This window comes from Coturnix japonica, chromosome 13 (assembly GCF_054131305.1).
Source record: "Coturnix japonica strain WE chromosome 13, WE-NBRP24, whole genome shotgun sequence".
Lineage (NCBI taxonomy): Eukaryota > Metazoa > Chordata > Aves > Galliformes > Phasianidae > Coturnix > Coturnix japonica.
In genome coordinates, this window is record NC_140675.1 from 3942655 (window position 1) to 3968909 (window position 26255).

General features: G+C 41.7%; 1 protein-coding gene and 1 long non-coding RNA gene across 2 annotated transcripts; both read right to left on the reverse strand.

Moving 5' to 3' along the window:
* Positions 1-16392: 16392 nt before the first annotated feature.
* Positions 16393-18464, reverse strand: LOC146758621 (uncharacterized). Its single transcript, XR_014934033.1, has 3 exons — positions 18244-18464; positions 17564-17706; positions 16393-16553 (listed from the first exon to the last, which is right to left on the reverse strand). It is a non-coding gene; the product is annotated as an uncharacterized LOC146758621 (long non-coding RNA).
* A 4650-nt stretch (positions 18465-23114) lies between these two features.
* On the reverse strand, positions 23115-25802 carry LOC146758622 (kinesin-like protein KIF20B). The gene is made up of 4 exons (XM_085514596.1): positions 25227-25802; positions 24862-24987; positions 24459-24598; positions 23115-23261 (listed from the first exon to the last, which is right to left on the reverse strand). The coding sequence occupies exons 1-4, from the start codon at positions 25264-25266 to the stop codon at positions 23115-23117; spliced, it is 453 nt and encodes a 150-aa protein (XP_085370722.1). The 5' UTR covers positions 25267-25802.
* Between the last annotated feature and the right edge of the window lie 453 nt (positions 25803-26255).

The following is a 26255-nucleotide window of genomic DNA, read 5'->3' on the forward strand; positions in this document are numbered from 1 at the left end:
CTGCACTGTCAACAGGGTGATCTATGACCATCCTTTCTGTGGACCCTACAAAAGGACAGCAGGTTTCCAAAGAGTGAGGAGGAAGGTATGGCTCTAAACCAATGTTTCACCCAGACTGGCTGTTTTTGAGTAAGGTCCAAAAAGGTCAAAAGGAAGGTAACCCACAAGAACACAGCATCTTAATGAGCAAGTCTGTAACATTTTGGCAGAGAAAACTATCATCTGCTACTAGTAGTGCAAAGATTCAAAGCTCTGCATGACCTGCGGAGCCAAAGAAAGCAAGCATAGGTTACATTAAAGACTTTAAACTGAATGTAAAAGAATAACACTTCAAATCAGACATATTCCAGTGGACTGCCTTCCTGAAGTAAATCCAGCAGCTCTTTGGACATCAGTGGGTTACTCCTTGTTGAACTGGAAGAAAAGTTTTGCCTGATGCTCTTAACAGTTGTAGCAGAACACAAACATCTGGGTCCAATTCCCCACTGATAGGAGCCCTTCGTTACCACAACTGTAAAATACCTATTGCACAAGAAAGTTAGAAAGCCAGCATGAAGTGCCTTTTTGTGCTGACAAATGCCATTACAATGAAGTATCACCTAAACTTAAGTCTCGCCAATTCCCTTTGTTTCCAATTTTCACACACACCAAAGACTTAAGCAAAACAAGTCAGTAATGTGACAATGGAAGATAAATGTATAATTCATGAACACCAGAGGAAGAGAGTTAGAAAGCAATTGCAAGTACAACGAATAGGTCCGTTCCAGAATGGGAATAATTAGCCCTTTAATTAAACTTATCTTGCTGCTAGACAAGAGCAATGCTCAGCAACACCTGGCCTGGAATGTTCCCGTCTCTGCAGGCAGCAGATGGAGCACACAGACATGATCCACCTCCCTCCTACCAGGGACACGGTTGCCTGTGCCAGCAATTAAGGTCTGGGACAATGTCTGAATTATTGTGAACTCTGCCAGATATTTCCTAGTCCGATTTGTTCTCGGTAGGTAAAGCAGGACTTTTCTTGCTGCTGACAGTCCCCTCTTCCTTACCTTCCTCTCTGCCATTCTGAGACATGCTCCCCTTTTCATCCTTGGAAATGCAGAAATGAACTCAGATTTTGCAGCGACTTGCATGCAAGTATTTCTCAAAGACCTCAGCGGGGCTTTGCTGGAACGAACTCATCCAGGTGGCAGCAAGTGCAGTCCTGAAGGTGTTAACCTCCAAGATAACTGCTTCTTGGACCCTTTGGTACACTGATGGGGAAATCAATGAGATGTCAGGCCTTGGGGGATCCTTTTCACATCCCTCCTGAAATCATTACAATTAATGACAGAAATGGGGCAGCTAAAAGCCCATCTGATTCTGTGACCTTCCTCCAACCAGCAGCCAGCCTGGGAAAAACAAAAAGTAGGAGCAAGTCAAGCAGCCTTAGCAAGATACGTAACAACATATTCAGTATCTAGTGGTAACATTATTCCCATGTATCAGGATACCGGAACCCAGGCAAACTTCCATCTCCCATTACTGCATGGCAAACAGCTCCTTAATATAACCATATGTCATATGAAAAAGTATCATCTTTTGTTTATATTAAATTTGCAACCTGATAAATCATTATGATGTCTTTCATTTTCTCTTGTGAGAAACGCAATGATCAGGTTCTCCCTACATGTTTCCTCCTGGCAGCTCAGGCTTTTATTCACTTCTATCACAGCAGAGATTCCTTTTCCAAGCTGAAGAATCCAAAGTTCGCATCTCCATAGAGTGTGACTAATTATTTTGTATTTTTACATCACCTTTGTTCCCCTTTGCTCTACCTTTCCGATTCCCAACATGTATTTGAGATAAGAGAACAAAAACATCACTGTCTATTCAAACTGTATACACACCAAAGGGCAAAACCAATGCATGTTTCACTCCCCTAAAACATTCAACTCGGAAAGGCTTCCTGGTTGGTTTGCAGCGAAAATGTGCATGAATTTTCCACCCAACAGATTCAGTTTTAATGAGTAATGTTCTTTATCTGAGCATTTAAGAACCAAATAAAAGATTCATCCAGCGCTCTTAGTGTAATTATTTTGCCTATCCCACATATCTACATTAAGATTAAATGGCACAAGGAAAGCAGTTTCTGCCATAGCACCATCAGCACAAAGGGGACTGTTAAAAGTCCTGAAAAGCCAAAAGTTACTGCCTTTAAAATCTGGATTGCAAAACCAATGAGAAGAAAAAAAGTTCTGTAAGGATAAGGATAGAAACACTGGGAAATGTAAGGCTCACACTGAGGCATTAGAGTTGGTTGAATAATAATAAAACTAGACTCATTAATATGTTCACAAATAAGCATGCCAGATTTCTGGGGTGACATTAATCATGGCTCGCAATTATTCACTTGAAAAATCAGCATGAGAAAATGAAACATGATGTTTCATCCATTTTAGTACACTTTCATTCTGTGAAAATTCACACCAGAATTTAGTGACTATTATTCTATTGTTAGGAAAGGTTCTCTTATCCTATACAGTAACATTGATTTGGAGTCTATTAGAACTAAATGAAAGAGAAAAACAGTGTTCTAGGGTGAGCTCATCCAATTCCAAGAAGGAAAAAAAAGGCATTTTATTAAAAAATTAGAATATTTACCACTAGGCAGAACGAAGCGACTGAGTTTCTAACTGACTCTTCACAGGAAGCATTTTATTTGGAGCACTACTTATTTTTCAAGCGTAAGACAATCATTGACCATAAACAAGAGCATAATGGCTAATAAAGTGATCTTTAAGTCAGCTGTATCCATTTGTTGGAATATTCTGCTTTGTTTCATCCCCTGTTTAAAAGGAGGAGGAGACAGATAAAGTAAAAGTAGAGAAAGGCTCTACACACAAACCAGGCAGCTGGAGGGAGGTGGCTGATTGCTTTACTGAACTATATTCACCATTTTGTTACTGGGATGGAGATATTTGCAGTTCAGTTAACATCTGTGCATCAGCAGCTGCTAATATTGCACCCCAAAGCCCACAGTCCCCAATACTTTCAACTCTCCAACACAAACATCTGCAAACACAGTGTAGTTGAGGTCAGAAGATGTCAAAACCTACATCTTTCTTCCAAGTATTTCTGGCAACATCCTTGAACCATGATCCCTGTCAATGTATGACCAGCGTTCCTTAGGGCACAAAAGGAGAGGCAGCTCCATACTCCAGAAGTATTACATCCAAAATGCCAGTTGTGCTTCTGGATAGCCAGGAGACAAAAGCTGATTCTGATCACCAAGCAATAAGGAGACCATGGGGTGGAGGTAAGCAGACAGTCCTATCAGAGAAAAGGACACAGCCTCACAAAAGCATCTGTTGGATCATGGATCCATTCGCAGCTCAGACCTTGCTTCTAACCCCTGTCCCCTTGCCACATCTCCCTTCCTTTGGCTGCAAAAGCCTGCAGCAGAACCCAGCAGCCCAAGGAGACACTCTGCTCATAGCATACGCAGTCTGAGCACAATTAGAAACACAAATTGACCATTACGTCCTTTATTAATCTACTCTAATTTTTATGGTGTGAAAACACCCAATTCCACTGCTTTGGCTACTGGCCCCGAACATAACAAGTTACATGGGGCTTGTCTCATCAAAATATCATCATGTCTAAATAGAGGATCTGTCTGAACCACAGTGAAAATGAGTAATGATCACAATTATGGGCCGTATAACAGTCCAATAAAATTTAATTAAAATGATCCACATCCCATCTGCCAACAGCACATAAGCAACACCATCCATTGGGGGGGACAAAGGGGAAAGTAAATAACACTGACTTCTTTTTTAAAATACCAAATATTTCAAGATGAAAAAGCTACATGTATTTTATCACCAGCACCAAACTGTGCTGCTGAAGAACTTCTGTGATGACTTAGAGCAATTCCTTGCCCTAAAATTATGAGATATTTTGGGGGTTGCTCCATGAGAGAGCATCCCACGAAGAAGTTCCCTCAAAACAAACTTCTCAGCAAGTCTGTGCAGTTTGAGTCCCTAGGCATATTTTCAATTGAACTTTAGCACTGAAAATCCAGGCTTTTAGTAGATCTTAACAACATAAGTACATCTGTACCAGAAATGACTTTGGGGCATCATTCCACTGGTTGTTCTATTCTCAGGACAGCAGGCAAATAAAAATAGCATCATGTCTTACTTCCCTTCTCCAAATTTGGAACCTTCCTGGGCTTTCTACAGCCGGTAATAAAAACAGTTCAAGTGACTTTCCACCTCCCTTTCTCAGGCATCTGTTCTCTGCTTTGAGTCTGTGAAGCTAATACTATGCTTTCTGATTACACAAACTATGAGGTTACCAATAAGAAAAGTTGTCAGTGGGCAAAACTGTATCACCTTACTACCCAAGAGCAGAAAACATTTAGACTGACAACATGTTCCACTTATCTTCCTATATGTTTAAGGGAACCCAAGAACCAAAACAGAAAAAAACTGAAGTTTAGGGGGAAAAAAGGGGTGATGAAGTCAGATTTAGGATGGAAGCTAGAATGCATTTTCTCACTCGGAGGTGCTATGAAGTGCAGTACAAAGCCATGACTGGAGAGAAGCCAGGATGAGAGTAAAGAGGGAGCAAGCTGGAGACCAGGAAGTGTAGGTGCTTCAATGCACTTGAGATGTCTTTAGGAATGGTGAAGATTACCCTCAAAGCAACACTCAGAGTTTGAATACTTTTCCATATATTAAAGAGAAGTGAAACTGGAGACAGCCCACCCCAAACTGCAGGCAGCAAAGCTCATACTTGGTTTCAATACGTTTGTCTGACTGTAGCTTGAGCTTTGTTACAAGGAACCAACCAGTTTTGGATCCAGATGCTGTCTAGAACCCACCTCGCGGCAAACCTACGTAATAACAGCAAATGTGCACTGCTTTAGCTGAGCTATTTACCAATGCCAAAAGTTAGGATCACTCTTTTAATACTTACTTTAATTGCATTTGTGTTCTGTAACTGATAGTTTGATGAAAGGATGAAAACTCCTCCTTTTCTCCATAGCGCAGCTGTTCTTTATGGTTGGCTTTGGCCTTGCAGAGTAGATGGTTGCTGGTGATTTGATCCGCATCCTTGACCAGCATTCATCCAAGCATGGATAACAGTCTGCAGCATTGGTTCCTTGATGTTAAACCATTCTGAGCAGTTCTTTCTGCATTTACAAAAACAGATGCAAAGAAATAGATGTAATTCAGTCTAGAAGCTGTGGGACCCATTCCTTAGTTCAGTGGGAACTCAGCTTTCACTCCAGCTCTGGTGTTTTCATTCAAAAGAAATGTTCCTTGTTTGCATGATATCATCCTAAATGTATCTTGCAACCTCATCCTGTTATCACTGACTTGAGAACCACAGCCTTGGCGAGCTCCTTGAGTGCTTGTCCCAGGAGCACACATGCTGCTGCCCATCCTCTGTTCTTCCTTCACATCAACTACAACTGCACTCTGTGTGCTAAGTCCAAAAATATTGCTTTTATACTTGAAGTTAAGAATGCTATCTCTTGAAATTTTATTCAACAATCAATTTGTATATAAAATCCTATGAATGTCTCTATGTCAAGATACCAAAGCCATCAGCGAAAATGAATTTTCTTCTACCTGAATACCCCGAAGATGGAGTCTGTTTTGTCATGATCTACTATTATTCACCATCCATCTGCAAAATGTTTCTGTCACAGCTGCTCTACTACTGCAGACTTTCAGCACCTTACTGCTTATTTACATAATTTTGGGCCAAGCTGAAGTAGTGCAATTCTCTTTTAAAGGATGCTGAAGCCTTCACAGCTTTGCTTTTACTGTGCTTGCTCAAACCTCTATAACCCCTAATTGACAAAGAAGTTCAGGAATGCAGAGACACAACAGTGGTCTCCAGCATAAGTGTTTTGATAAAATGAAAGAGGAAAAGTACATATTATACACATCACCTCTGGGAAACAGTAATCACAAAAGTTATTAAACATTCTGCCAAAGGCTCTGCAGACTCCTTTTCTCTTTTGGTTTTGTTAGCAATAAAGGCAGCTTGCTAATATTTGTCACTTTCAAATTCATTATTTACTACTCAAAAGGCAGCAAAGATACATTATATTTTCATAAAAGACTATGAAGTTGTCCAATTTTCCAGAGCTGCAGGAGGACTGAAACACTGTGCGGTGGCACAGGTCCTTTCATGCATTATGAATAGGGTGATTTTACAATTCAAAACAACAGTTCTCACCTTTCCCACTGCCTGGCACAGCTGGGCAGTGCTTTAGGAGACACTGCATCTTTCAGGATCAAGAAATGCAAACCCCTTATGAAGGCAAAGGGATTGATAAGAGACTGAAGGAGGCACTCAAAATACAATTACTGTGTTTGGGGATGGGATTTGGTGCTTTTGTCCACAAACCTCCTCGAGTAGGAATAATAGTACTTCAATGGTCTGAAAAACTGTGCTGGAAATTACTGGGATCCAAGTTTTCATTGCTTCCTCTGAGTCGGTAACCTACAGCAGAGGCAGGTGAATTTTAGAACCTCTCTTGGTGTACATTGATGGCATTGATGTAGAGGATTTGGCTACCCTAATTCCCATGGCCACGGCATATTATCTTCAAGTTGCTCCATTAGTTACCATACTTTACAGATTAATATAATATCTTTGGATCTCCTCGTTACAACAGGCTTTAATTGGCTTCTGGTGAGGACATTCCTTTTGGCTTGATCTCATGGAGCCTCTGCTGTAAAACTGGGATTGCATTCACAATACAGCTCTTTCTGCAGCTAGAACCCAGAACTCACCAGGCACCCCATTGCCATAAAATTCTTATCAACTTAATATCCTTCAGACCTACACACATCATATGCTTAAAACAAACTGAAAAGGGTTGCTGGTTTGCCTACTGCCTGCAGTCAAGCCTCAGTCTTTTCCAGTTCTTGAAGCAAAATCTCACATATGCACACTCACTGAAGCCAGCTTTGCCTGACACATCAGAGAAAAATTCCATTTTTTCCAAGCTCCATATAGATACAGAGCACATTTTCTTACTGTACTGTTAGCTCGGATTGGCTTGAGAAAGGTTTATTTAAATTCTTTTGGGGAAATTGGAGCCCATAGACACCGAGTTTGCTATCCGTATACATTCCAAGAGACACGCCAGCCCTCATCGCATCCTGCAAGAAAAGCTCCCATGTGAAAATTAAAGACAGGTTCTGAAAGCTCCCTCTTCCTGAAGCACTGATTTTGCTACACAGTTAATTCTGCAAGATTTGAAACTCTACTCTCTGCTTTAACGTCCTCCTTTTCCTACAGCCTTGAAAATGTCCACTGACAACCATTCGTGATGCACTTTTCCACTACAGATTAAATCCTTTCCCCCGTTTTCTTCCCTCCCATTTTGAGAGAGCTTATTTCCAAACCTGTATTTCGTACACTAAAAAAAACCCTGAAATAATTCCAGATCTTAAGTCTGCTCAATAGAAATATTTATTGATGAAAAAGTTCACTGTAAATGGGTCCACCTATGGAGAACAACAGCAAGCAAATAGCAAACATATAAAATGGGCCATATGACATACATGCATAATGGGGGGGGAAGAAGGAGCTGTATTTGCAAAACAAACATCTGCATTTCCTATAGCACATGTAGGTCCCCATGTTGCCACAGAGAGGGCAGTGAATTATGCACCCTTCTATGGTCAGAACTATGGGGGGGCTACAACCATATGAAAAGGACTGGAAAGACCAAGCGGGTAAGGGAGAAGGAAGGTTTATTACATCAAATGAGATTCAATACTAACACAGCTCACTGCTATAGATCCTGAATCCAATATCCTACATGAGACGGATAATGATATAGTCAGTGGGAGGTCCTTCTAAGAAGGGGAAATCTGCAGTTATATTTTTATACAAATTTTTTTTTATACCTTTCTATCTTGAGCCTTTGCAGAAGAAATGGGACATTTGTCTCATCTCTGCTTTTATCACACACACAAGAGACCAAAGTAGTCTTTGTACTAGATAGCTACTACTATTTAAAGCACACTCTAACAGCATCATTGGGCTGAGATGTAGCTGGATGGAGGGCACCCTGCACATGGCATGGCAGCATTTTGTTGAGCTTCAGGAGGGCAGCCTACCCACAGCATGGCAGTTTAGAGTTGAGCTGCAGCTGGAAAGCACCCTGAATATGGCATGGCAACATTGAGTTGAGCTGCAGAAGGGAGGGCACACTGCACATGGTATGGCAGCATTAGACTGACCTGCAGCTTGATGGAAGGCACCCTGCACATGGCATAAAAGCCTTGGTTTGAGCTGCATCTGGATGAAGTTCATGATGTCCATGGCATGGCAACAGTAGGTTGAGCAGCATCTGGAGGGCACCCTGCACATGGCATGGCAGCTTTGGGTTGAGCTGCATGTTGATGGACGGCAACCTGCACATGGCATGACAGCACTGGGTTGAGGTGCAGAATGCAGGCACCCTGCACACGGCATGGCAGCATTATGACGAGCTGCAGCTGGATGGAGGGTACCCTGCACATGGCATGGCAGTATTAGGCTGAGTTGCCACTCGAAGGATGGCACCCTACCAATGGCATGGCAGCATTGTATTGAGCTGCATGTGCATGACATCCTGCTAGTTATGGCAGCATTGGGTTGACCTGCATCTGGAGGGCACCCTGAAAATGGCATGGCAGCATTGGCTTGAGCTGCAGCTGGAAGGCACAGTGCCCATCGCATGGCAGCATTGGGTTGAGCTGCATCTGGATGGAGGGCACCCTGCACATGGCATAGCAGCATTGGATTGAGCTGCACCTGGAGGGCACCCTGCCCATCACATGGCACCATTGGGTTGAGCTTGAGCTGCATCGATGGCACCCTGAACATGGCACGGCAGCTTTAGGAAGAACTGCTGGATGGAGGGCAACTTGCACATGGCATAATAGCCTTGGTTTGAGCTGCATCTGGATGCAGTTCACAATGACCATGGAATGGAAACAGTAGGTTGAGCAGCATCTGGAGAGCACCCTGCACATGGCATGGCATCATTGGGCAGAGCTGCAACTGGAAGGCACCCTGCAAATGGCATAGCAGTATTAGGCTGAGCAGCAGCTGCATGGAGTTCACCCTGCACATGGCATAGTAGCATTGGGTTGAGCTCCAAAGGGAGGTCACCCTGCACATGGCATGGCAGCATTGGGTTGAGCTGCATGTTGATGGAGGGAATCCTACACAAGAAATGGCAGCATTGGGTTGAGCTGCAACTGGAGGGCACAGTGCACATGGCATGGCAGCCTTAGGCTGAGCTGAAGCTGGATGGAAGGCACCCCGCACATGGCATGGCAGCACTGGGATGAGATGCACCTGGGTGTGGCACCCTGCATATGGCAAAGCAGCATTGGGTGGAGCTGCAGCTGGAGGGCACCCTGCACATGGCATGACAGCATTGGGTCGAGCATCAGCTGGATCTATGGCACCCTGAACATGGCATGGCAGCTTTATGAAGAACTGCTGGATGGAGGGCATCCTGCACATGGAATGGCATCACTGCTAAGAGCTGCACCTAGAGGGCACACTGCACATGGCATGGCAGCATTGGGTTGGGCTGAACCTGAATTGAGGGCTACCTGCCCATTGCATGGCAGCATTGGGTTGAGCTGCAGCTGGAGTGCACCCTACGCATGGCATGGCAGCATTGGTTTGAGCTGCATCTCGATGGAGGGCATCCTAGACATGGCATTCCATCATTGGGTTGAGCTGTAGCTGGATGGAGGGCACTCGGCACATGGCATGGCAACATTGGTTAGAACTGCATCTGGATTGAGGGCTCCCTGCCCATGGCATGGCAGCACTGGATTGAGCTGCAGTTGGATGGAGGGTGCCCTGCACATGGCATGGCAGAATTTGTCTGAGCTGGAAAGGGAGGGCACCCTGCACATGGCATGGCAGCATTTGATTGAGCTGCATCTGGAGGACACCCTGCACAGGGCCTGGTAGCATTGGGTTGAGCTGTAGAAGGAGGGAGGGCACCCTGAACATGGCATGAAAGCATTGGGTTGAGCTGCAGATGGAGAGCACCCTGCACATGGCATGGCAGCATTGGGCTGAGCTGCAGCTGGATGGAGGTCACCCGGCACAAGGCATGGCAGCATTGTATTGAGCTACAATGGGAGGGCACCCTTCACATGGCGTAGCAGCATTGGGTTGAGCATCAGCTGGTTTGAGGGCACACTTCACATGGCATGGCAGCATTGGGTAGAGCTGCAGCTGGATGGAGGCCACCTGGCACAAGTCATTGCAGCATTGGGTTGAGCTGCAGCTGAATTGAGGGCTCCCTGCCCATGGCATGGAAGCATTTGATTGAGCTGCATCTGGAGGACACCCTGCACATGGCCTGGTAGCATTGAGTTGAGCTGTAGAAGGAGGGAGGGTACCCTGAACGTGGCATGGAAGCATTGGATTGAGCTGCAGCTGGATGGAAGGCACCCTGCACATGACATGGCAGCATTGGGTTGTTCTGCCACTGGAGGGCTCCCTGCACATGGCATGGGAGCGTTTGGTTGAGCTGCAGCTGGATGGAGGGCACCCTGCAAATGACATGGCATCATTGGTTTTGCTGCAGACGGAGGGCACCCTGTACATGCCATGGCAGTATTGGGTTAATCTGCAGAGGTAGGGCACCCTGCACATGCTATGGCAGCATTGGATTGAGCTTCAAAGGGAGGGCACCCTGCTCTAGTCACGGCAGCATTGTGTTGACCTGTATCTGGAGGGCACCCTTCGCTTGGCATGGCAGCATTGGACTGACCTGCAGCTTGATGGAAGGCACCCTGCACATGGCATAAAAGCCCTGGTTTGAGCTGCATCTGGGTGGAGTTCATAATGTTCATGGCATGGCAACAGTAGGTTGAGCAACATCCGGAGGGCACCCTGCACATGGCATGGCAGCATTGGATTGAGCTGCAGCTTGATGGCACCATACACATGGCACGGCAGCATTGGGTTGAGCTGCAAAGGGCGGGAACCCTGCACACAGCATGGTAGCATTACGCCAAGCTGCAGCTGGATGGAGGGCACCCTGCGCATGGCATGGCAGCATTGGATTGAGCTGCATGTGCATGGCACCCTGCACTATTTATGGCAGCATTGTGTTGACCTGAATCTGGAGGGCACCCTGAACATGGCATGGCAGCATTGGGTTGAGCTGCATCTGGATGACACCCTGAACAAGGCAAGACAGCATTGGGTAGATCTGCATCTGGAGAGCATCCTGCAAATGGCATGGCATCATTGGACTGACCTGCACTGACCTGTGCAAGGAAGGCACCTTGCACATGTCATGGCAGCCTTAGTTTGAGCTGCATCTGGATGGAGTTCACAATGTCCATGGCATGACAATATTGGGTTGAGCAGCATCTGGAGGGCACCTAGCATATGGCATGGCAGCATTGGGTTTTGCTGCATCTGGATGGAGATCACCCTGCACATGACATGGCACTATTGGGTTGATCTGCAGCTGGAAGGAGGGCACCATGCCAATGGCATGGCAGCATTGGTTTGAGCTGCAGCTGGAGTGCACCCTACACATGGCATGGCAGCATTGGGTTGACCTGTATCTGGAGGGTACCCTTCACATGACATGGCACATTTTTGTTGAGCTGCAGCTGCAATGCAACTTGCACATGGCATGGCAGCATTGAGTTGAGCTGCATCTGGAGTGTGCCCTACGCATGGTTTGACAGCATTGGACTGAGATGCAGATGGATGGAGGGCATCCTGCACAAGTCATGGCAGCATTGGGTTCAGCTGCATCTGGATGGTACATTGAATATGGTATGGCAGCATTTGTCTGAGCTGCAGACCGAAGTCACCTTGCACAAGTTATGGCTGCATTCGGTCTAGATGCAGCTGAATGGGGGGCACCCTGCACATGGCATGGCAGCATTGGCTGGGCTGTAGAGGGTGGGAACATGGCAAATGGCAAGGCAGCATTGGGTTGATCTGCAGAATGAGGGCACCCTGCACTAGTCATGGCAGCACTGGGCTGAGCTGCAGCTGGATGGAAGGCACCCTGCACATGGCATGGCAGCATTGTGCTGAGCTGCAGCTGGATGGGTCACGTCACTCCCATATATAAGAAGGGGAGCAGGGAGGACCCAAGGAACTACAGGCTGGTGAGTCTCACCTCTGTGCCTGGGAAGATCATGAAACAGATCCTGCTGGACAACATGCATGGATTCACATAAAATTCACATAAAGAATGAGCATGTGATCCGAGACAGCCAGCACGGCTTCAGCAGGGGAAGGTCATACTTACCTAATATTGTGGCCTTCTATGAAAGAGTGACAATGTTGGTGGACAAAGGGAAGGTGACTGATGTCAGTTACCTGACCTGAACAAGGCCTTTGACATGGTCTCCCACCACATCCTCATCTCCAAATTGGAGGGAAGTGGATTTGATGGGTGGACAACTCGATGGATAAGCAATTGGTTGAAAGACCGCAGACAGAGGGTGGTGGTCAATGGCTCTATGTCCAGGTGGAGGCCCTAACTAGCGGTGTCCCTCACGGGTCTGTCTTGGGACTGGTGCTCCTTAACATCTATATTAATGACATCGATGAGGGAATTGAGTGCACCCTCAGCATGTTTGCTGACGACACCAATCTGAGTGGTGCGGTTGATACGGTGGAAGGAAGGGATGCCATTCAGAGGGACCTCGACAGGCTGGAAAGCTGGGCTCAGGTGAACCTAATGAGGTTCAACACGGCAAAGTGCAAGGTTTTGCACTTGGGCCGGAAGAACCCCAGGCACCTGTACAGGCTGGGAGGAGTTGTCCTTGAGAGCAGCTCGGCAGAGAAGGACCTGGGGGTCCTGATGGAAGAAAGATTCAACATGAGCCAGCAGTGCACTCTGGCAGCCCGGAAAGCAAATGGGATCCTGGGCTCCATCAGGAGAGGGGTGGTCAGCAGGGATAGGGAGGCGATTGTCCCTCTCTACTCAGCTCTTGTGAGGCCCCATCTGTTGTACTGTGTCCAGGTGTGGAGCCCTCAGTACAAGAAAGACATGGAGATTTTGGAAAGGGTCCAGAGGAGGGACACGAAGATGATCATGGGGCTGGAGCACCTCCCCTATGAGGACAGGCTGAGGGAGTTGGGTTTGTTCAGCCTGGAGAAGAGAAGGTTGCGGGGTGATCTCATTGCAGCCTTTCAATACCTGAAGGGTAATTGTTTAGTTTGTGGAAGATTGTGGAATTTTAGTTTGTGGAAACTGAAAAATTGTACTGTTTGATATGTGGGTTTTGAAGGGAATGGGACAAACTGCTTTGATGGTATAAGAAAGTGTAATTGCTATTGGTATACAGAAAGTATAATTGAGGGTGTGTGGAAGTGTAACTGAAGGTACAAATAGAGAAATCGTGTACAAAGGAAAAAGAGTTAAAGAGAAAGTGAGTTTATGTGTGCTGGTATGAGAGCAACTCCCTGTATTGTTTCCCCCCCCTTGCAAGAACTCTTGGAGTGAGAGAGAGCCGGGTACAGAGACTGTTGCTGTAAGCAGCAAAGGGGGGAGGTGGGGAGGAGGGGGCAATGGAAGTGAGAATAGCCTTCATGTGCAGAGATGTAGGAAACCTGAAATCCCAGTGTTAGCACTGGACACCTGGAGAGAAGGAGGTGAAACTGAAATAGGATGTTAGTAGTTTATGTAATGATGAGAGTTTGGAAAGTGAGAAAGTTTGGGACAGACACAGGCTGGAGGAGGAAGGACTGGCAAGGTATAACAGGGATGTCAGGACTGAAAAGAGGTGAACGATATGAAAACAAAACAAAACTGATTGACAAACAGATAGTAAGGGAATTGGTGATAATAACAGCTGTTACTGTTGTGGTGCCAGAATAGGGCCGTAGGACCCAGAGATCCCCTCAGGGAGAGATGGGGGGAGTGGGGGCTTGAAGTGCCCAGGGAGGGCTCCGCCCCACTGAAAGGAAAGCAGTGTGCAAACTGCAACGGGAAATTGCATCTAGGGAAGCAGGATAAAGAGATTTATTTTCTGGTGGATATGGGTGCTTCTTACTACTCATAGATGGTTTTGTAACAGTAATAGAAGCTATTGCCCAACAAGAAAAGGTTTACGTTTTTTTTTGGATTAATTAAATATAAACTAAGTAGGAATACAGAAATTCTTGTACCTGCCAGGTTGCTCTGGCAAGGAATTTAATAAAGCTGGAGCTAAGGGTCCAACAATATTGACTGTTTAAAAACTCTAAGTCTGACATTAGCACAAATGGGGAAAAACAATTTTGTACCCCAGGAGTCACAGCAATATCAAACATGATGCACTTAGGGGTGTGGGCATCAGGGCCAAACATGAAGCCCTGAATAGAAGTTAAAAGCAAGAGATTGCCCAGTCAGGGTAAAGTGGTACCCTATAAGGATACAGAACTGTAGAAGGATAGAAGACTTTCTGGAGTTTGGACTCCAATTTTGCAAAAATTTTTGATAGCAAGTGCTGTAGTTTGGTACAACACTTGAAGGCAAGTAATAGAATTGTTGAATGCATACACTCAGTGGTGGCAAATCCATGCACTTTATTAACCCAGTTAAGGAATGAATAGGTGGAGTTTACCTTCTGGATTTGAAGGATGTTTCTTCTGCCTGCTTTCTGTATCACGGCTTTACAAGTCGGTGTGCAGGTTTGGAGGAGCTATCCCCCTTGCACCCGGCGCTGCGCAACGCTGGAATAAACATACCTGCCTTACAACCCATCTCTGGATTATAGAGTTTGATTCCGCAAGTCAGCTAAACATTTGTGGTTGGCTTTTCTTTCGCTAAACAAAGCAACCTGTTTTCTGCACTTGCTGTGCCTTACGAAAATGCACAGAAATTAGGCAAGCCTGAGACTCACCAAACACCACATGTGACATTTTGTAAAAGGTCAGTTTTGCAGCAGAGAACCACATATAATTATACCAAGTGTGCAACTACTTTCCCATGCAGCAGCAGGCAGCAATGAGGCTGTTCTCATAATAAAAATACCATTTGAAAAGTAGTGTAATTAAGTGTATATCATGATGTACCCAGTAGCAACGAGAGCTCTATTAACAGCTTCTGGAACAAGTAGATCACTCCCATCCCCTGCAATGACTTTGCCTCCAATATCGCATGGCTGATAAATTGCAGTCTCTGGATATGAAATATTTGCAAGTAATTTGCAAACTGCAGCTAATCAGAACCGTCTTCCATATTGTCACCAACCACTTCAGGCAGCATTGTTCCATTTTGACATCTGGCTATGAGGCATTCATGCACGGCATTCACATACATAGGTCAATAAATAGGAGGGAGGGTGATTTCAAGTACTTATGCTTCCATCAGTTTCTTCTGTGTACCTGTGCAGTAGCTGCCCATCTCACCTGGTAGGTACGAATGCTGTTTTCTACTCCAGGTCAATAAAAGCCTCCATGTTGACATCCACATGCAGATTTGTCCAGCTAACACCATGGAGAAAAGCTTCTAAAAGTCAGTTCAAGTTTTTAATGAGATTGCTGAGCATAAAACCACATGATTCCCATGATTTTTCACAGATTGTTTTCTGCAAACCTGGATCTCACAAGCCTACAAGCAAGGAGAAAGCTTTTCGGCACAGCAACAAATAGTACGATTGTGGGTTTTTTTAAATACAATCAGTATATTGTTCTATCACCAGCTGCTTTTAAGGCAATTCACTCCCATCAAACTCTCAAATATTCACCCAAGTCGGCTTTCATCAATGTTTTTACCTCCTGAGCAATTGAATCTATAGGAACTATTGGACTTGGAGACAACAAAAGGACATACTGCCAGCTGAGAACCTTTCAGCTAATTCATCCAACAGCATCTAAAGGTTCAAAGCTCACTGAGGGGGAGAACAGTATTTGGGATATTAGAATTCCCCCCAAATGTATTGGGTTTATTTTTCTAAGTTTATTAATTTAAAGCTGAATTTGCACAAGTGAGGGAAAGCACCTTTCTTCCACACTGAGGAATTGGCACCATCTTCTCTCCAAAGAAGATTCTTTAAAAAGGCCCAAAAATTAAGTATACATAAATATTAATGTGTATTCATGCTCTTCTCTCTGCCAGAGTTCTGCTAAGTACACCAGTCACGTGAAAAAAGCAAGCCAGGCCATCCTGAACAAGTACAGTTATTACTGCACAATGGGTAAATAGCAATCAGTCCTAGAGATACTGTTCCTATACAGGGGAGGCAAGACAAAAATAAATAAACCCTTAACCACAATAAAATCCAAACCCAGTTTAAGAAAGCTTGTATTTATTTCAGCCTCAATGGAGTCAGTTTGAAACTGTCAGAGAGACACTGTACACCTATATACAAATTTAAGAATACAACGGAGTAACTGTTACTGTTTATTAACAACCAGTTTTAATAATATGATAAAAGTATGTCCTGAGAAAGGGGAACAAACATGCTTCTTCAAGGTTTTTTAGCTGTTCTGGATCTCAGCCGTCGCTTGATGATCAGATGATCACTTTCCTTCTTTTGTTCCTCAGATTCCTGAAGAAAACATTTCAAAAGTTACTCATCTTTTCGCACAAGACTGACAAGCTCTTCTTGACCCACGCAAACATATTTCTTCCCCTAAATGGATTTCAGAATGGCATTTGCTTATTATATTTTATTCAGAAAACTATGGGATACCGAGATCATTTTAATGCAGCTTAATCACAAGGAACAAATATGGAGAATGTACAAAATCCTGTTTATCTTAAAAAAGCACACACATCTGAGGAAAGCCTGAAGGCAGCTTTCATCTTGAAATACTTGTTTTCAAAAGAGTATTATAATACTTGTTTCGTGAAACATGAAGCGTTCAGAAAACATTTTTAGCCTCAATCCCTGTAGCTATGACTTGCCCAGAATTTCAGTTCTCGGTTCAGTTCCATGTTCTCAGAACTACAGTGAGAAAAGAAATTCTCATCTTCTTCATCCTCTAACAAAAAAAAATAACATTTTGGTTTCTGCCCCATCATTCGTCAAATCATCAAAAAATTCAGAGGGATATTACAGTATGGGCAAATGATCACTATGCTGAACAGAAAAAGGACTCTAATATAATTAAAAGATGCAGTTCCAACAGAGCAAGAATGTTCTTAGCACAATAGCTGCCGACAGAGTCATGAAACTGGCACATCAGATCCTCTGCAAGTTGGCTTAGACAGGAGATCATAGTTTAAGCATACCTAAAAAGCTGTCTAAGTTGTGCTCTAGAAAAGCGTGTAGTAGAATAATCCCACTCCAACACACTGAAATTATCTATGATTCCAAATTAGAAGACATCTCCGTGATTGCTACATCACCTACTTAGTAAACTGTAAGCCAGCCAAACACAGAGATCTTTGAGGACAAACTAAAACAGAACAGCAGGAAGACCAACAAGAATGACTTGGTAGAATAAAGAAATACCTCAGTACTTTCAACCTCCTCTTGCAAATAGATGAAACCTCCAGTCTGTTTGGACTCCTTAGTAGTTTATTTTAAGCCAAGACTACAGTATAATCGCTTACCGAAGAAGCAGGTATATCTAGAGGGCCAGAAACGACAGTGGAATACAGCTTCCTTTTGCATCGTTTTGGCTTGGTCTCTCCTTCTTCGAGACTTTCAGGTTCGTTTGATTTAGGAGAACTTACTGCTGACATCAGCTTCTTGGCTAGAAGAAATTTGTTTTGATACGTAAACCAATCAACTTACTGGTTTTGTGAGTCTTTAAATCACTGAATGCAAAAAAAGCTTCGTAACAAACTTGGTTTATAAATGACACGTAAAATTTAAGTGAAAATACTCAGAAATTGTATTTGTTCATCGAGGTTCTTTATTGCTTCTATAGCTGAAACTGTTTATAGGTTCAGGTACGGCAACTTAAAGCACACATTAAAATGGAGTATGAAAGACAATCATGGCTCAGAAGTCGGTGGAAGTCAGAAACTTCAGCAGGAGTTAAACAACAGGCCTAACTTTCGTGCTGACAGAAGCACAAGACAGAACCAACTTTCTCTGTATACTTGTAGGTTTTCACAAATGTAATAATGAATCTCTGAAGAGACGAATAAATGCATTTACTTCATAAATCAAAGGACAACTTAACATGGCAGACAAGTCTAACAACACATTCATTAATAGCCTACAGCAGAAACAAGCCATTCTACAATGTCTAGAAAACATGGAATAAAACTTATTCTACACCAACCTTTAGAGTGTATAATAGAAGGAGAGCTTTGAATAAAATCTCCAACTTTTTGCAGTGTTTCATCCTTCTTTTTAGTCAGTCTTGAAGCATGTACTCGCTTTCTCAGGAAGTAGTCTTTTCCGGATTTCTGTTCAACAGAGATGTGAACATGTGAAACAAGAGCATTGTTTAAACTTCATTTTAGTTCAACGTTATTTGAAGTTGACATTTTGAGCTTTACTACTGACACCTCTATTCATTATGCTGATGATACCACAACGGCAAGTAATGTAGACAATTTTATACCCTTTAGGGAGTTGTCTCCCTTAAAGAAATCTCAGCTATTTCAAGGCATACGTTTCTTAAAGTTTCTTAATAAGGCAGTAGTTTCTTTAAAAGTAGCTCCCAAGCGGTGGAGTTGTTTCTTACATAAGCTGTTCTAATTACATAAAATAAACAAACATACAAAACAGAAGACAACAGATGGGAAAAATCTACTACTCATACTCTGACCATGCCAAGGATACTGCTATCACATGTGAACATCTGTTTTTAATAACTGCCATGCATATTAATGATATGAACCTTAGTTTAATACAAGGGCTTCACTTACAAAAGCACACGATAATACACTAAAGCTTCTCTTCCCAACTATTCAGTGTGCAGTATCCTTCCCTCCAAATCATTACACAGTACAGCCATTACACGCTCTGGGGACAGACTGACTTGCCCTTTGGTTAGCTTATGGAATTTAATAGGAAGAGCTCATAAGCATGTAAGATTCCCATTCAGGTATACACATAAGGATAAGACACTGCTTCTTTCGTGTGACCACACAATTACAGGAAGTCCCAAGCTAGCTTCAAAACTAGAACAAAAAACAACCATTTTCTCGTCACTTGCAGAGGGTGAATTAAAAGCCATGACAGATTTTGTATTTTTCGTGTTCTCACTTTTCACAAAATCCTGGGAAAATAAGACAAGTTTCAGCCATGATTCTTTTGGAAAGAACAATTGATGTCACAAAAGTGAACACTTTAAACACCTTTGCTAATAGTAGGGAAGTATTTGCTAGTGGTAACTATTCCACTGTAAATCAAATAATAAATAAGCATTCAATTATAAAAACAGGACATTAAGATATCAGTATTAGACATCTCATGACGTCTAAAAAGCTGATTTATGTCTACAGGTTTCAAAGAAAATACACAATGGAGTTAAGAGAAATTCCCTTCTCTTAAACCATTATCACTGAGCTTGGCTATTAGTTTTGTTCATTAAAGCAGTTCATTAATTAAATTCTTCAACTACTTTACTGAGGTAGAAATAGCATTTTTTAATGCTTGTTTTTAATGCTTTTTTTAATTGTAGAAAGACAAAAAGTAGTCAGAGACACTTTATCAGGCTCTGCTAAGAATCTGAATGGAGTATCACCACCCACTGTATTTCCAAGAATTAAGTTGGTTAATAAATACTTTGTTTTTAAAATATATGTAACTGCTATTTTATGAAAGTTAGCAATTAAAAACTTATATAGGAATGATTAACATCATCTGCTAACAAAACAATATCCAGAAATCCTGCAGAGGAAGAAAATAAATTCAATTTGCTGTGCCCGTTTCAGTGGCTCCATGAATTTTTTCCAAGTAACTTATCTAATCATGAGCCACTTCATAAGCATTAACATGAGGAGAGTTTTCAACAGCACCTGACAAAAATTCATCACACAATTGTTTCAACAGCTTTTATTCCTATCAAAGGCTATAAAAACAGGTGATCTGATCACCTTGAAAGGGATAAATAAATTAAAACTTGGGAATTGTTTAGAGAACATGAGATCTTTTCCTACTCATTCCTTATCAAAAGCAATACAATCACAACATTTTCAGATCTGAAGTTTCATACTAACCTCAGATTCATTTAATGAAGTGAGGCTCCTAGTACATCGACGTGACAAATAATTGTCTTCAGCTTTGCATCTTAATGGAATACTTTCTCCAGTTTTAGTTTTGCTTTGTTGTTTCCTAGGCTGTAAATATTTAAAAGGAGTAAAGATTAGGCTATGCATTAGACCTCCAAAATATCTCGAGTTTTCTAAAGTTACAGTGTAAAACCTCAAGCTCAGACGCCACATGAACACGTAAGCTGAAACACAGCACAAGTGTGGGAAGGTAGTAACATCTATTCATTGTGTGATCTTCAGATACACCCTACTGGGTCTCACTAACAGTCTCAGGCAGTATTCTGCCTCCAAAAGAGAGAAAGCGAGACATTATTTAGGGACAAAATCTGTAACGCTGGTCGTTTTGTCATCCATTCCCCCCATACTCTGCACGCTCACAGCTGCTATGTTAGAACACCAAAGGCTAAACCTCTGCCTAATCTTCAGCATCCACATACGAATACATGGAAAACTGCATGGAAAAGTTCCATAATGTACACAGAGAGATGGTGTTCTAGTAAATAAAATATTTTTGAGAAGATGAGAGCTCATGTTTGAGTGGAAGACAAAAAGAACCAACAAGTACTCATCACTGAATATGTAGTTAAAGGACTATATGCTAAGAAAAATGATTCTAGCTCCAGTATCTCCTAGGAAAACAGAAGAACAAAAAGGGGTTAACAAGATGTTAAGTACTGACTTTCTATAAATATAATCATACCTTTTCATTTACAGAGTCATTCCTTCTACTTTGTCTTTCTTCAAGTAAAGGTATTTCTGGCAAAGTCTGAGGGCTACTGTGGTTAATGCGTTGTTTTAATTCCTTTATAAAGTCATCTTTGTCAGCCAGTTCTTTTCTTAACTCTTCTATCACAGTTGCATTATCCTAATAAACAGTAAAAACTGCTGAGTTGTGGGATTGGCAAAAGGAATTAACACACACAGGCAGTATTGCAATTACTTAGTAGCATCAGTTTTAGAATTACAGGCTAGAACACTTAACTATTCAAGAACAGTAACATTTCACGGATTTGTACGGTCACTGTTACAAGTGCAGTAGTCACAGAATTGCCTGGGAAGTTGTAATACAATATATTTTGATTCTTCTATTTTACTTATGTGCTTCAGCCTTCATCTCCCTTAAGATATAATAACCCGAGCTTTTATTTGTTCCCAAATCCTCGGTACTGTGAGAAAGTTGGCAGTTGTAGGGGAAGTTTTGCTATGAGAACATCTTTCTTCTCAGAGAAAGTGAATCCAAACATTCTCAAAAGAGCACAACTCATTTAGTCTTCTGTTTAGCTTCTGAAATTCTATGCTACGGCTTAGATTGGCTATCCTGATTAAAAGCTGGATGTTGAAATAAGAAATGCAACTTCCAGAGATCATCCCCCCTCTGCTTTTTGATGCTTCCCTTAATCTCTCTCCACGTCCCCTCCTGTCTTTTCATGCCATTGTAGGTACTACCTCAGAGAAAGCAAAGAAAGTAAGAAACCTGAGACAGAACTACTGTCTGAGTATTGAGCCTAGCTTGGGATCCGGAAATGCTGTGAATTATCGGAAAAAGCTACAGATGTCCAGTATGATTGTAGGATCATAAGCATCAAACTGACATCTGCTTATCTGAACTACTGAAAAAATTGAAATTTTAGTAATTAACAGAAATTCTGTTTCTGAAGAACAAAAATAAAAGCTGGTGCTTTTTTTGGTTAGTTGCACATGATGTCAATACGACAGTGTTCAAGAACAGAAGCACACCCAAAATACAAAGAGCAGGTACAGGAGTCTTACAGAATTTATGGGTAGCTAATCAGGTAGGAGGAAAGGAGAGCTGACCTTGCTTGAATCCTTTAAGGCAGATTGTCTCAGTTCTGCTATTTCTGTCTCTTTTTGTATGGCAATAGAAGCCAAAGTTTTGAGCTGTTTTTCCAAAGCTTCAACTAACTGATCTCTCTCCTCATGCCACTTTTGAAGATTATGGTCCTTTTTTTCCAGCTGGGCAACAAGTCTTTCCTAAAAGAAGAACAGATGAACAGTGAACATCACCTACTACACACTGAACTGTTCTAACACTTCGGTAGTTAGCACTGTTTTACAGTCTTAGTAAATGTATGATCTCTTCAAGATCCACAGGAGCTCTAGAACTAGTTGCACTACAAACTTACAGAAGCAAAACCATGCTTCTATTAGACAACCTACATTACTCTCCTTGTGAAAAAATATTAGTATTATTTAACAACTTCAATTTGCTCATTTAATGATTACTAATGAGCTTTAGGAAAATAAAGTCACAAACTGATAATAATACTAAGCTCCTCACATCCTTCTCTGCTGCTTGCAGGTCTAGAAAGTCGGGACTAACTACTTCCAGATGTAAAAAAAGCTTTGCAGAATGTACAGAATCACATGTGTAAGAAGTTACATGACAAGAGCCCAGCAAACAGCTCAAGTAACTCAAGTGACTTTGTTATCAGTCACTATTTGGAAAGTGATAAAGGAGCAAAACTGTGGCCGTTTGACCAAGTATTTTTATTCAGTATCTGGAGAGAAGTTTGTGGGGTTTCTTTAGAAACTCAATTGCCTTTTCTTCCTTATAAAGGCTTAATGGACTTCTACTTTGCAGAAAAGAGAACAAACAAAAGCTATTGTACAAAATACTTTCTTAGTCTCATTAAATAGTGATCTATTTTTCAACTGTAATTTTCTTATTGATGTCCCACATATGTGACATTTCATTATGCACTTATGAAAGATCTTTCTTTTTGTGGCCCCCCCATTCCTTCCTTTTCCAAATCAAGCAGTTCTCATATGGGCTTTGGCGCATAAGAAAGCAAGGGGACTTGGACAAGCTGCTCTTATGCACCCTTACTGTTAATACTTGGTATGTAGTTGTCTCCAAACTACAGGCACCAGACAACTCTGCCAGGACCTCATCACTTACAATTTCTGCTTATTGCTTTCCATAATGTTGTCGGTCCTCAGCAAATTGTTTCATTTCTTTGTTGCGAAGATTCTCAGCTTCTTTTATCTGATTTAGGAGCTCTTCTTTCTCCTCCAGCCACTTTTTTCTATCAGTTTGATACTTAGTCTCACTTTCCTATTTCAAAGAAACCAAAAATGAAATAGTGAGTCATTAAGGAATAAAAGTCTTAAAAGCCAGGTCATCATTAAATAGACTTGTTTCTGCAAGATAACAGAAACATTAGCAGTTTTTACTACAGAATATTCCCAAAGGCAGGTATTGGATAATCATTAGTTCTTTTCCATTAAAAAATAATCATTTCCAGTATTTCTTATTCAGACTGGAGAGCCCCCATAAAACATCTCTTTTTCTTTATAAATGTTCACACAAGCTTTACAGAACTTACACCAAAAGTCAGTATAAGAAAAACTCTTTTAACTTAAAAACTTCTAACACTTTACGCTGCCTTGCAGCAGTTGTAGAAAAACTTGCAGCTCCTTTAGGGTTGAAAGACAAAGAAAAGCAACATAGTTTACACTGTAGGAGTAGTCTCCTTTCCTATCAAACCTACTGGCAGACATTCTCATATATAGGACAGAGCACCTGAGAAACTGCTTGGAAAAAATAAAAGTCTTTTAACCAAGGAAAATTAGTAGACCCGCAGCCCAACAAAAAAGGCTTCCTGGTGATAAAGTTAGATGATGATTTCGATAGCTTATATTAGTTGCCCAAGCAACTAACAGAAAACAGTTCTGACAAATACACCGTAAGTTACAATTTGCTTTGAGTTAGTATTCCTTTCTTGCAAACAACAATTGTATAAGTATACTCTGCTTATAGGACATTGACGTGGTATAGAATGAAGCAATGAATGTTCAACTTTCCCCTCTTCTTGAAAAAGTGAATTGGCTCTGTGCATTAAAAAAATATATCATGAATAAGCTTACTCAAGGTGAAGGAGGAAAGAAGCTCAGAACCATTCCACTAACAGAGTGGATGTAACCTATTGTATACTCACTTAGAAAACTCCCACTGCCAGCCCATTACTTTTATTTAAAAAAACAAACAAACAACAACAACAAAAAATAACATCAGATGGGATAAGACAACTAACTGTTCAGAGGCCAGCAAAAGAAGCACTGCTCATGGCAGCATAATGTAGGGAAGGCTACACTTCCTATACTATGGGGGCATCAGTGATGCCATTCTTAACGTACCACAAAAAAGCTGCACCTGGTCCCTATTGCATGTTGCACTGCAGCTTTTACAGGAAGTTTCTGTAATCAATATAACAGTTTACTTTATCAAGTTACAACTTTGAAGTTAAGTTACCTCCAGCTCTTTTTGCAGCTTTATTAATTCTGTACTGTTTTCATTCAAATTTGCCTCATCACTTTCGTTGTTCTTTTGCTGCCAGTCACCATTGCTCTGGTATTCCAGTTCACTGTATTTGTGTTTCCATGCAATCAGTTCTACTCAATACACAAAGTGAGGTTAGATAGCATATCATTTCAAATATATATTTGAAATACCACACCAATGACTTTTTACTAAAGCAGATTCGGTTTTATCTGCTACAGACATAAAGAAATAACAGAAGCCTTTAACTACAAGAGATTTGTTGTTTACTATGGAACGTTAATGCCTAAGTAACGGTTACATGAAAATGGAAGTGGCTATCACAGTACGTCTAAACCCCTTTTGCATCCCTGCTCCCTTTCCCTGGAAAGATTACCTGAAGCTAATTTTTGGTTCTCTTCTAACTGAGATTGAAGCATTTCATCTTGTTCAAGCTGCGTTACCTCGTGTTCTTCTAATGTCATCCGCATAACTTCAATTGTTCTATCCCTTGCACACAGATCTGAAGGTTTGAAAATTTACAGATGAACTCCGTACTAGCTCCCATTATTCTCAAATCGAGATTCTCCCATGACCAAAAGCTCTTTTAAAAGAAATAGAGCATCTCCATTGAAATATTTACATACAAATACATGCAGATATGTTTTAAAATCGAAACACAGAAGACTCAAAGTCATTAGCAATGTGACAACATTTACACGGATATTCCACACACACACACACACACAAATAATGGCTGACCGTCACATAGTTGGTCATAGTCTTTGGAGATATCTTCCATCCTCTCAGTTTCCACCAGCTCCTATATTTCATGTTGAAAGAAAAGCATAGACAGTAAAAACAAGCAGAATCTTTAAGACAGCCTAGAATTAATAAGCTTTTCATAAAGCATAAATAAGGACTCAAGCTGATAAAAAGAATTTATGGTAAGACATTTCAATTAACATATCATGATGTCACTCAACAAGATCAGGTTATATGCATGTATTACATATGTATTTACTATGCAGATTATTGTATTGAAAACAATCTGCCAGTGCTCTGTAGTGACTAATTATTTGAATATCTTTCATGGTCTACCACTAATTTCAGTTGGCCACTTTCATTTTGCTCCAATTTTTTTTTTTTTTTTTTGACCTTTTTCCTGTTGCTTGGAAAACCTGCATCATTCATTTAATAAAAATTAAGAGCAAGTAAAATACTTGCTTAATTTGTTGGATATAGAAGTCTTTATAATCCAGCTCATCCTTAAACTGGTTATTAATCCTTTCAAGTTCTTCCATCTTGTTCCTGAGGGATTCCTCCACAGAACGCATCGTGGACACCTGTAATGTAAGCACAGATCACAGTTCATTAAAAGACTTCTGTAATCCAACCTGGCCAAATACTTCTTTGTTAAATAAAGAGGAATTCACAAACAAGTGCTGAGTAGGAAAACGACAGCAAGTGCAAGGTTACCAAGGAAGACATGAATTCATTTTTAAGCTTCAATTTTCCACCCCAAGCACACCCAATAAACTTTCAGACTAAGTACCTGCAAAATGGGTTTTAAGATATCTTCTTGTTTAATAATTAAATTTTAACTATTAACATCACTGAAGCTGAAATTGAAGAAAAAAAATATACATGCTTATATTAAAGAGCCTCTGGAAATTAGTCTATTTCTCTTCAAGTAAATAGCATTCTTCTTCCCAGTTATCAGCGTTTTTTCACAAGACTTAGGTTTTAGGCTTTGGAGTTACCACGGATACCAATGGCAAGTCACCGGTA